General features: G+C 41.9%; 1 protein-coding gene across 2 annotated transcripts in view; it reads left to right on the forward strand.

Annotated features, from left to right (window-relative positions):
• COPA (COPI coat complex subunit alpha) overlaps positions 1-12,926 on the forward strand; it is a 42,519-nt gene that overhangs the window by 8,066 nt on the left and 21,527 nt on the right. For both annotated transcript variants that reach the window (XM_026487287.4, XM_026487289.4), the window contains exons 5-10: positions 3,785-3,861; positions 4,596-4,705; positions 9,754-9,863; positions 11,234-11,333; positions 11,896-12,031; positions 12,559-12,641. In XM_026487287.4, the coding sequence (XP_026343072.1) occupies positions 3,785-3,861; positions 4,596-4,705; positions 9,754-9,863; positions 11,234-11,333; positions 11,896-12,031; positions 12,559-12,641 (616 nt within the window). The remainder of the gene's footprint in view (positions 1-3,784; positions 3,862-4,595; positions 4,706-9,753; positions 9,864-11,233; positions 11,334-11,895; positions 12,032-12,558; positions 12,642-12,926) is intronic.

A 12,926-nucleotide genomic window follows, 5' to 3' on the forward strand; every position in this document is an offset into this window, starting at 1 on the left:
TGGAATTTAATTTATTTGGATTCAGTGGGCTGTATAAGGAAGGCATTGATTCTCTATAGGGAAAAGTAGAGATTTGATTTCAGGTTTGCTGAGCTAGTGAACAAAAGATTGCAGACTAATCCTATGCGGGGTGTTTTTAAGTAGGTGTGTCTGGAGGGAGGTCAAGGTTAGATGCCATTTTGATGAGCTAAGAAATGTTTTGAAGCATTAACAATCAAGCGCTTCTATCCTAGGATTTTAGGGTACAGTAGAGGTTGTTCCTTTCGCCAGGCTTTCTACCTTCTTTGATCTGTCAGGTATCCTAGAAGACACAGTTAAATGTAGATTAGAGACTCCCAGCCTCTTAACCAGTCTCAACCTGGCTGGATCTTTCTATAATTATATGTTATTAGATTTAATTTCTACTGTTTCCTAAGTCGCTTGAATTAAGTTAGAATATATTGAAATAAACAAGAGTTTCCTGGCTAAGTATAATTTATTTCTTTTTGTAAGATTAAAAAAATTTAGAATGATTGCAAAAATTATAGCAAAAATATTTGAGAATTTTCACCCAAGAGGTGAAAGATCTGTACTCTAAAAACTATAAAACGCCTGATGAATGAAATTGGAGATGACACAAAGAAATGGAAAGACATTCCATGCTCATGGTTTGGAAGAACAAATATTGTTAAAATGTCTATACTCCCCAAAACAATCTACAGATTTAATGCAATCCTTATCAAAATACCAACAGCATTTTTTCACAGAACTAGAACAAACAATCCTAAAATTTGTATGGAACCACAGAAGACCCCGAATAGCCAAAGCAGTCTTGAAAAAGAAAAACAAAATTAGAGGGGTCACAATTTCAGACTTTAAGTTATATTACAAAGCGTAGTAATCAAAACAGTATGGTACTGACATAAAAATAGACACATAGATCATTGGAACAGAATAGAGAGCCCAGAAGTAAACCCACAATTTTATGATCAATTAATTTTGTACAAAGGAGGAATGAATATATAATGGGACAGTCTCTTCAACAAATGGTGTTGGAAAAACGGACAGCTACATGCAAAAGAATGAAACTGGGCCACTTTCTTTCACCATACACAAAAATAAACTCAGAATGGTTTAAAGACCTAAATATGAGACCTGAAACCATAAAAATCCTAGAGGAGTGTCTGGGTGGCTCAGTCAGGTAAGCGGCTGACTCTTGATCTCAGCTCAGGTCTTGATCTCACGCTGGGTGTGGAGCTTACTTAAAAAAAAAAAAAAATCCTTGAAGAGAGTACAGGCAGTAATTTCTTTGACATTGGCCGTAGCAACATTTTTCAAGATAATGTCTCCTGAGGCAAGGGAAATAAAAGCAAAAGTAAACTGTTGGGATTACATCAAAGTGAAAGGCTTCTGTATAGCGAAGGAAACAGTCAACAAAACTAAAAGGCAACCTGTGGAATGGGAGAAGATAGTAAATGACATATCCCATAAAGGTTTAGTATCCAAAATATATAAAGAACTTAAAAAACTTAATACCCAGGAGTGCCTGTGGCTCAGTCAGTTAAGCATCTGACACTTGATCTCAACTCAGGTCTTGCGCTCAGCGTTGTGCATTCAAGCCCTGTGTTGGGCTCCATGCTGATGGTGGAGCCCACTTAAACAAACCAACAACAAAAAACTTAACACCCAAAACCAAATAATCCAGTTAAGAAATGGGCAGAAGATACGACCAGACATTTCTCCAAAGAAGATATGCAAATGGCCAACAGACACCCAAAAGATGCTCATCATCGCTCAGCATCAAGGAGATACAAATCAAAGCTACGGCGAGGTATCACCTCACACCTGTCGGAATGGCTAAAATCAACAACAAAAGAAACGACAGGTGTTGGCGAGGATGGAGAAAGGGGAACTCTCGTGCACTGTTGGTGGGAATGCAAACTGGTACAGCCACTCTGGAAAACAATAGGGAGGTTCCTCAAAAAAATAAAAATAGAGCTACCCTATGATCCAGTAATCACATTACTGGATATTTACCCCCAAAATAAAAAAACACTAATTTGGATGGATACATGCAGCTCTATGTTCATTGCCACATTAAATGCAATAGCCAAATATGGAAGCAACCTAAGTGTCCATTAACGGATGAATGGGTAAGGAAGTGTGTGGAATGTTCAGTCTTTAAAAAGAATGAAATCATGACATTTACAGTGACAGGGATGGTACTAGAGAGTATAATGCTAAGCAGAATAAGAGAAGTACAAATACCATATTTTCTCATTCATGTGGAATTTAAGAAGTACAACAAATGAGCGAAGGAAAAAGAAAGAGACAAACCAACAAACAGACTCTTACCTCTAGAGAACAAGCTGATGGTTACCAGAGGGGAGGCGGGTGGGGGGATGGGTGAAATAGGGGATGGGGATTAATGAGTACACTTGCCATGATGAAAAAGAAAATTCTCAGAGCCGGTGCACGCCTTGCTGTGAGCTCGTGGCTGGTGTTGAGGAGGCCGTCCTGCTGGCACTTAATCCTGGAGGACTACTTCACTTTATGAGAAACGAAGCCAAGCGTGCTCTCTGTTTGATGCATGAAACTTCTCTCAATGCACAAAACAGGATGGAGGAAATACATTTTATTAAGGCCGCTCTCTAAGCCCTTTCATCCTACATTTTCACCTGCAGCACTACTGGGACTTTGAAGAAATCAAGTGCAGTGTAAGACCCTGTGGTGTTTGCTTTTATTTTAAGTCTAGAGTGACTGGAGGAGGAAGTGGCCTTTGTGAATGGAATGCTGAGCTGCCCAAATGGTTTTAGGTACCTCTTCCACGGTTCTCAACCACGGGGGATTTTGCCCCCCAGAGGACGTGGTGGTGTCCAGACACATTTTTGTTGTCACGGCCTAGGGAACGACGGCTGTGGACCTCTGGTGCGCAGACTCCACATGTGTGGCTAAGCATCCCGCCATGTGCAGGACGGCCCCTTAGAGAATCATTCGACCCAAAAATGTCGGTTATAACCCCATTTTATGGATGGAAGAAACTGTAAAGTAAATAATAGAAATAGATGTGATTAATTAAAAAAAATCATTTGAGAATGATAACTGCTCGATGAGATGACCTGTGAAGCAGGGATTGTTTGTGCTCAGCGTGAGGGACATGTTGAAGACCTGCCTAGGACAAGTTGCCGTCCAGTTGGAAAGTTAGAAAAACTTTCTTCTATTTTCTTGGTTCAATAAGTATATGTGTGCCTTGTACTTAATAAGATTTACATACAAAATCTTACTAAGTGAGGATACAACTGTGAATAAGAAATACCTTTTCTCAATGAGCTTACAGACTCTAAAAGAACTAAATTGTTTTTCCATGTTATTTGCTGCTTTGCTTCCTGAGATGGGAATTTTTTGAGACTGGATGGTCTGACAACGAGTGAAAGAGAGAAGATCCTTTCATAGGATCTTAACTTACAGGACCAGCTGTGTATAAGTAGAAATACATGTTTGCACACACATACACATAAAAGTAAGTACGATATATATTCTTTGCCTCTCAGAATCCTCTGTGCCGTTGTCTGGCTTCCGTTCTGAAATCTCCAGGTGAAAGTGCCAGTGTGGGAAAAGCTGGTAGAGTGGTGGGGAGGAGAGAGCGAGGCTGTGACTCAGAAGCTATGGTCCCTTTGTCTAGGACAGCTGAGATGCCCAGCAGTGGGCGGGGGGGAGGGGGTTCCTGCAAGGAGAGGAATGGTTACAGAGCCCGAAAGAACACATTTGTTTAGTGTTGAAACCCTTTTTCTGGGTTGTCTTTCAGGAATATCCCTGGATTCTGAGCGCCTCAGATGACCAGACCATCCGAGTGTGGAACTGGCAGTCTAGAACCTGTGTCTGGTAAAGCAGGAGATGTGGCTCTGAGACAGGCTCTGTCCTGCCTCGTGTTTGCATAATGAGCTTCCCTTCAGAGCAGTCCTTTCCCTTCCCTAGTGGGCCCTGCCTGCTGATTAATTACTGATTGTATTTGTAAGATGCTTTTACATACAAAACGATAAATACAGAGGCAAGCTTATTAGTAATACGTCAATCTGGATTTTCTGATCATTTCTTGCCAGGGAAGGGAGGTCCTATCATTAACCTTTCAGAACAAAACTTTTAGCTGGTTTTCAGTTCTGTTCCCGTGAAACCTGAGTCAGGGTCTAGACCTCCATCCTCTTTTGTGTTCGGGTCTTGAGCTTTCCATGAAGACGTAAGGACCGTTGAAAATGATGCCATTTAGGAGGGATATCCCACCAAAATCTACCCGGTAGTTTCCAGCATAAATTACTAAGATTCCGTTTATTTTGATATATGAATGTTTTTAATATGAGAGGAGAGCTGTGCAATCTCGTGTCTCCTGAAATGAGTAATATTTGAATGCTGAAGCTTCAGAGGAAAGAAGGGCACTGTTGTTAAAACAGCTGACCTTGCTTATTGTTTCTAGTTCAGAATTGTTAGGATGACTTGCCTTTGCCTCCAAAAAGAATACTTGGGTCTGTTATCTGTTAAAAATGGAGAGTGGTATTTAGTGTGTAGGAGTCTGCTGAGTCCTGCCTCTAATCTGGTATTGTCTTTCTTTTTTCTTCTTGCAGTGTGTTAACAGGACACAACCATTATGTAATGTGTGCTCAGTTTCACCCCTCAGAAGACCTGGTTGTGTCAGCCAGCCTGGACCAGACTGTGCGTGTTTGGGATATTTCTGGTGAGCTGCCCAAGTTCAGGGGACAGCCTAATCACGTCTGGCGCAAAACTGCAATTGCTTGAAATAGTGAGGGTAGTTAGCTTAGAACAGGAGAAGTTAGAATATTCTGTTCTCGTGTAATAGCATCTCTGCTTATGAGGGTATTAAATCTGCTTTTGATGGTTTTTCATGTTAGCGGTATTCCTGAGAAAAGTGGCTGCCGTAGAAAGTGTATTTAACTTGAAGAAAATTTCACTTTGTAGTTAGAAGAGTTTGAAGTTAAAATTTAGATATTGGTATATAGTATGGTATATAGAATCTATATACTTGGGAGTATTTGATTAAAATCATGCCTTCCAGTAAAGTTAAACAAGAAATAACATCTTCCACCAAAACCAACTTTAGGAATAGATCAATGCAGGGAAACAGGACTCTGGTATCCTGGGACCTCATTTAGAAATAGGGAATATCCCTCCATTTCTTCTAACGTAGGGAACACAGGGGAGAGTGGGGTTTTTATGTCCAGAACACCTTTCAATGGGCAGACTTCTAGAAATTAAAATGACCAGAAATTAAAATAGATTTGTAGATTTTGGATAGTTGGGATAGTCCCTCCTTTCACCGTTTATGTATCTTGATTGGGGATAAGGATTTAAAATGTTTAGTGCTATGTAGAGGAAACGTGAGAAGTTGCTAGGTCGAGAGCATAAATGCAGGGAGAGGATGGCTCTTGTGAGGCGGGCAGGCCGGCTGGCTGGCTGGCTCGCTGGAAGTGCTTCGGGGACAGTTGGAATATGGAAAAGGAACTCTAGATGCTGTGGTTCCCTGCCTAGTAAAATTTACTTATCACTTGCTGAATTGTCTCTCTTTGTTGCCTTTGGAATTCTTAGAGATTGGGGTTCTGTGGAAGGTCAGTGGCTAGGCTGCAAAACACTTGTTTTGTTATAAAAGGAAGGCCCCCTCAGAGGTCCTTGGCCTGGTTCTTTGTGGTGATAAAGGCGTCACCCATCTGAATCGTGTGGCCAAGGTGGTAGCTTTTCTCAGCTCCCTTGTGACACGGGGGCCTGGAGCAGTGTGGTACTTGTTCTTCTTACAAGCCACGAGTGAATAGCAAGTTAGAAATGGGGATTTCTGGGTGCAGCACTTGGAATGTTGTAATAGCAGCTGGTTAAGATTCATGCAGCATAGAAAGCAGCCGGGGGCAGATGAGGACAGTGGGAGAGCAGAACCTTTGGGGGGGTTTTTTGTTTTTTGTTTTTTAATTTTTCGACTTTCTAATGTATATGTATTTTGGCAGAGATCTGAAGAGCTGAAAACGAATTTAGGTGACACAAATGCTCTTATCTGTCTCTCCAGCCCCCTTCCCTTCCCAACCACGAGAAGAGTTTTTGACAGAAACTTAGTGTATGTTTTGTGTTGTCTTTAACTTGGGGATGACAGTCTGAGTCCTGTGTCATGACAAACCATTGTGATGATGCTCGTCTTAGAAATTCTAGAATTTTCTGTGGTTTTCAGAGGGTTAGGATTAGAAGGGAATGGCATCAACAGGACTGTGTTGGAGATGGGGAAGTTGTACTCTTTTCCACTAGGGCTCTTGCCATTGCAGTTTTTCGTCAGACTGATGCGGCTTTTTGAAGTACACCCGGATGTGACCAGCCTTGCCGACAGGAGTTGAGCGCAGGCACCAGGAGCCTGTGCTTGCTCCTCACCGCTAGTGCCAGGGAGCTCCTTGTTTACTCTCTCAGTAACCTGGCTGGGGCTTGCCATGGTGTTTCACTGTGCACACATTCAAAGCCCCTCTCTGTCTCTGGATGCAGGAGCCTGATGGGCTTGGGTCCGGCTCATGCTGTTCCTGCTGATCAGCAGCCGTTCTTTAGACTTGCGTTTCCCAGCCAGAGCTCTGTGACAGACTTGAGCACTACCCAAGTACTTCCAGTGACTGTTTTCTCGCTTCTTCCGAGAATGGTGTGTAGCTAAAGCCATTGTAGATGATAAAGAAGTTAATTCGTTACATGCGTAAAGGGATGCTTTGGCCATTAGGGCTTAATTCTGAGAAGGGCCTCTTACAGCAGGCTCTGAGAGTGCTGGTCACGCCCCCCGATGCTAGCACCGCAGGTGCCTGGGCCTAGCCACAGCGATTGGGGCCGTTAGGTGGATGGATTCTCACCGATCACCTGAAATGCCCAAGGCAAGAAATCCTTGTCTTCACTTTTGTAGGTTGGAGATTATTTTTGCATCAGAATTAAGGATCTTAAATCTGAGAAGAGAGGGAGAGAGTGTGACCCCAGTTGGGGTTTCTACTTGCTTTTGAATGTGTGCAGTGCATGGGTCACTATCTAATATGATTGCAGTCACTGTACTTATTTAGCATATGTGTTACTGAGAGTTTTGTGCTGACTTGCTCTACTAATGTGAATGCTCTTTACTGTTTCTCAGTGTTTTTCTCTACTCACAACTCTCTTGACTTCCAGTAACCCCTTAACCAGAGTGAAAGGAGATGCTTTTGTCTTTAACCAAATGGAGCTTTGAGTTAGACTTTTGTATTTATTCTTTCCCTTTCTGGAAATCAGCATACTCTTTTTAGCTGCGTTATTTTTGCCTGGGTTCAAATAAGTCTGCACCTGAATTAGCTTTCAGGTCTGTTAGGGACCAGAGGTAGTAATTCCGAGAGAGGAAATGTTAGTTCTGAGTCAGAGAATGAATACCCTCACATTTAAAGGACTGTTGAAAATTCTAATTGTTTGGAATGTCTAACTCTCTGAGCTCAGTATACAATAAAAAACAGATCTTTAAAGGAAAACCTGTCTTCTTATCTGTCCCATGAGAATTGAGCCCCATGGGGCTTACTTAACCCGAATCTTCTCTGTTAGCCCGGCAAAGTGTGTTTAAAAGAGAATATATTTACAATCTAGATATAGAAGATAGGTTACTTTTTTAGCTTGATCTTCCAAGTAAACTGACAGTTAAATTATCTTAATGTGCTTACACCTTTGCATGTCAAGCCCATGTACTTCAGGCTTAATCTTTGAAATGACAACTAAAAAAGTATTAATTTGCTGCCAGTTCCTGTCCTTATTCCACTCTTTTTACTACTTCCCCTGGCCCCCATTGGGAAGCGTGCGTCAAACTGGTCCAGTCTGAGAGTGAACTCCCTTCCCTCTGGATTTGAGTAGCTGCTGTAGAAATTTTCCATCTGTCGTTCAGTTGTAGTGAGTGGCTTGTCAAACGCTCAAATTTTCTTCTCTGAGTATCTTTTCACTGCCTGTCACTATTCATCTGTCTGTTTTTGCTCTTCCCCCTTTCCTGGATCATGACAGCAAGTGCTGCAAAGGCTTGCATTCTGTCATACGGCTTTCCTTATGATGTGTTTGTTGAAGCTTATTGGAGGTGAAGTTCCTCACAGCTGTCTGTCTCTGTGTCTTCCTTTGAATCTGTTTCATACACCAGACTCATTAGAAGAAGTTGACAGATCCCATTAAAGAGACAAGCGAAGTAAGTGAGAAGAGACATTAATGTATTTATGAAGCCTTAAAAAGTGCATTTTTTTAAGGCATCGGCTTTATTTCTCTCACCTATTGACTAAATGCTCATCTTGGACAGGGGATGAGATGATTGACACCGTCCGGCCCTTTGAAGCACTTGCCTCCCCAGAGCTGGTGTCTGCGTGCCACTGGAAGAGATTACATTAATACTGTCATTTTAAACTAACAAAGATAAATATAATCATTAAACTTCAATGTTTCTATTTTCCAACAGAGGCCAACATTTAGGCTTAAAGTGACTTAGGTTTAATTTCAATAATGGCTTTTATTTTCCCCCAGTTATGGATACTTGTTTTTTATTTTACAATTGCCAGTAGTTTGAATTTCCGCTTTCCCCCACAAGTACTTCAAAAGATAAAATTTTAGTCCCAATTCTATTTTCTTATTTGTATATAATTATACCTGCTTGCCTGTCTCAAAGGTTGTTATCAGGATCAAATTACAGAACATCTGTTAGAGAGTGCTTTGAAAATCACAAAGTGCTTTTCTAATGTAAAGTAGTTGTATCCTTAGCATAGCTTTGGTTGTGAGTGTACCACAGTTTAAGGATAGGTGTAGTTGAGCCGTGAGTTTGGGTCCTATACAAGTAAGACTCTTCTTACCCTGGTGTCTTTTTTCTGTTGTTTTCAAAGTATGGGCAATTCCTCCCAGTGAAACTAGCCTCCAAAAGGTTTAATGGCAAAATCCACATCTTCAGATCTGTAACCAGCCTTTTTAAGAGCTTGAGAGGACAGGACCATTTTATTTTTATTTATTTATTTATTTTGACCCTAACTAGATTTTATTAGTCATGATCTAAAGGAAAGAAATTACATTGATCTGGCAGTCTTTCTGTAGAGAATACATTATAAAGTTCTGTGGTGCATAAGGCCATGACGGTTTAAATTATTTTGTTCCCTGCCATAGTCACATAGAAGAGTACCCTTTCTGCATAGTTGGACTTTTATACTCTTCCACCAAACAGCCGTCTGGTGTTTAATAGGCCTTGTTTCCTTAGCTGCCCTGTAACTACCTCGTGAGCTGCTGAGAAACTTCCCGTTTGAAAAGCCCAGAGCTGTGACTTTGCCAAATGGTTTTCCTTTCAAAAGTTTTTGAGGCGATGGAAGAAAAGTTGCTACAGTTGTCATAAAGTTGAAAGTGGAAATGGGAGGTTTACCATTTTAGGCCACTTTTCACGAACAGTCAAGACTAGAAATGATCTCAGGTCGACAGCTCTTGAGGTGAGGCTTGCTGAGGAATTGGCCATGTCAGAAATTTGGATTGCCGTCCTCTGGGCGAGGATCCCAGTATCAGGGCTGGTAAGTGTTCAGGGAGGGAGACAGAGGCTACTGGAAGTACTTCAATATCTTGAACATTTTCAGAAAGAGATAGGAGCTCTTGACTTCTTTCTTCAGTCTCTCTAGATTTCTTTTTCCCTTCTTTTTCTTCAACATTAGTCTCTCCCTGTACCTTCCTGTGCCTCTGTTACTGTGTTCTTTTTGGTAACATTATTTTGTGTCTTCCATCCCACTCCTCAACCCTTCAAAGGTCTAAGGAAAAAAAACTTGTCCCCTGGTGCAGTGGAGTCCGACGTGAGAGGAATAACTGGGGTTGATCTGTTTGGAACGACAGATGCGGTGGTGAAGCACGTGCTGGAGGTACTTATCTTCACAGCCAGCAGCTGCTCTGGGCTCTGGTCCGGGAACTGGGGACAGTACGCCACTCGTTTGTTCATTCCTGCAACAAAGATTGTGCGGTGCTCAGTAAATGTCGGGCATTGTTTGGAGGCACTGGAAACAGACTAGTCCGTGAGCCAGAAGAAATGAAGCCTCCGTGCCACCTAAGGGAGAGTCACATTAGCTCCTAAACCCAGTGGGGGAGAGGGAGAAAGCTGGCATAGGCTCCATCACCATCCCAGAGCAGAGTCCGTCCGCACGCCTCTTGTGAGCGTTGGGATGGGGGTTGGGGTTGTGAGTGAATTGGAGTTATTGAGGACCAGCCGTGTGTGAGTAATTCGTGTGCGTGGTGAGAAAATAGAAAAGCATTAGAGAAAGAAACTAGATTTGTAAAAATATCTAATTTAATCCTCACAGCTGTCTGCTGAGGTAGATATTAGTAACTTCGTTTTACAGATGAAAAAAATTGAGACTCAGAGAAATTGAGCAGTTTACCAAAATCTACATGTATCTAGTAAATGGAAGAACTGGGATTTGAACTTGGCTAGGACTCCAAAACCCAGGGGGTTTTCGCCACAGCACGAAGTCTCTGAAACACTGCTGATTTGCACCTACCTCACCTACGATCGTGTTGTAGGACCGAATACAGCTGTATAAATGAGGTAGAAGTTCTTAAACTTTGTGTTCGGATAGCCTCTTTATACTCTTAAGACTTACTGAGGACTCCAGAGACATCTTGTGTATGTGATTTATATCTTTCAATTTTTACCATATCTGAAATTAAAACTAAGAACTTTTTAAAACATAAAATATATAAGCACACATTCCATTAGCCATCAAAGGAATGACATCATGTCACGTAGCCTCTGGAAAACTTTATCCTCAGGAGAGAATGAAAGTGAAAAAAGGCAAATCATGTCTTAACATTATTACAAAAATAGTTTTGACCTCGCAGATTTCCGAAAAGGGTATTGGGACTCATCTGAGAGTTTCCCAACCACATTTCCTTGTTAAGTTATAAAATTGGTTTTTATTCTTGTGATGTTAATAATTAGTTGGGGAAATAATATGTAAGTAGACAACAAAACAAGGCAGTGTATCCCAGATGCAGATGGCACTGAATTTGGGAGTAGAAAGATTTGGGAATTGCCATGAGAACTTGGGTGTAATATTGGATGGGTCGACATGGTAACTCTCATGTTCATATCTTAGAATTGCATAATCCCTTGAGTCTCTTCACAGGAAGAGTAAAAACCAGAGACATTTTTAATAACCACCAGCGTGGCCCTTTAGTTTGCTTTCAGTAATAGTTATAAAGCCATTTTAGAAGAACCACTGCTTTTTTCCCACAGGGTCATGATCGTGGAGTAAACTGGGCTGCCTTCCACCCCACTATGCCCCTTATTGTATCTGGGGCAGATGACCGTCAAGTGAAGATCTGGCGCATGAATGGTGAGTAGACCAGTGACAGTATCACCGTGTCTAAAAAATCGACTGCTGGCCAGCAAGGTGAAGTAGCCAGGTCTTCCGGACTTAGTGACCCATTTTCCTACCTTAGGTTCTTACGCTAATCCCAGGAGCATAAAAATTGACCCGTTCTCTTTTATCCTGTTTGTGAGGCATCCTGATTTTGAGGATTCTGAACATAGTTAAGAGTAAACATTCATTCAGAAAACATTTATTGGGTACCTGCTTTGTACTAATCATTGTTCAAGGCTCTGGAGATACAATGGTGACTAAAACATATGGAACTTACATTTATTCCATCATGACAGCTAGTGACAAGACAGGGTAAGAGGACGAAGAATGATGGAGAAGAGGTGCTGTCATTGATAGGAGGGTCCGAATGAAAGAACAAAGAAACGTAGAGATTCAGAGGCTTAAACGAAAAACTTGCCCTGTTAGAAGTTGCTTATGTAGCGTTTTGGAGTAGCACCTAGCATTGCCATACTTTTAAATTCTGAACTTGTAGTAGTAGGGAGTTGTGATGATCTAATTCTCTCTGGTCCTTCAGAGTCAAAGGCATGGGAGGTTGACACCTGCCGTGGTCATTACAACAATGTGTCTTGTGCCGTCTTCCATCCTCGCCAAGAGCTGATCCTCAGCAATTCTGAGGACAAGAGTATCCGAGTCTGGGATATGTCCAAGCGGTAAGGGGGCTATGATGGTGTGTGACCCAAGCCAGGGGAAAGCCCCTCCTCTCTCTCATTCTCTCTCCTGAAAGTTAGATTAGACTGCTTCTGTGTGTCTCTCCATCTTCAGCATTCGGAGAAGTCAGATCCGATGTTACGAAAGCTTCGAGGGGCCTGGAGATCAGCCAGCATTTACAGGTCTCCCATCAAATACATCTTCCACGTGCATTCTTTTTCTCCTCCCAATTTAAGCATGTTCTTAGTAGTTAGAGAAACAAGAAATATGGAATGAAGGTAGTATAACAGGAAGTCATGACGAGTGAGGGGAAACTGAAATACCAAAATAGTAGGGTCAGCAGGGTTTCCTCTTACTCTTGGAAGAATTTATCAAGACTCCCTTTACTTAGTATATGCAATTTGCTGTCCCTGATTTAATCTTTAATCAGTGTACTGGCTTACACTCAGTGTTCAGTGCTCTTGTATGTGATAGGCTGAAGATTACTCAGAAACTAATATTTTCCTTTGTGTACCTTTTGCTTTCCTAGGACTGGCGTTCAGACCTTCCGCAGGGACCACGATCGTTTCTGGGTCCTAGCTGCCCACCCCAATCTGAACCTCTTTGCAGCAGGTAAGGGCCATTTATTCTTTTTCTCTTGTTTAAGTTCAAAGTTTGTAAGACGTGAGAGTGATTCTCCATTAGCTTTCTCTCCGGCTGATGCATAGCAGGGTGGTGGGGAGAAATAGGATTCTCAGAGAAAGGAGGTACTCTCTACTCTCCTTTGCTCTCCCTTACCTTCCTGGAGAACCATTCTTTCAGTGCTCGTTCTCCACCCAGATCCATTTGGCAGTAAAGCCCCTTCCCTTTGATCAGTTAGGAAGCTAATGGTGGACACTCAGGGTTCTCAGATAGAGG

The sequence above is a fragment of the Ursus arctos genome, unplaced genomic scaffold, assembly GCF_023065955.2.
Source record: "Ursus arctos isolate Adak ecotype North America unplaced genomic scaffold, UrsArc2.0 scaffold_2, whole genome shotgun sequence".
Taxonomy (NCBI): domain Eukaryota; kingdom Metazoa; phylum Chordata; class Mammalia; order Carnivora; family Ursidae; genus Ursus; species Ursus arctos.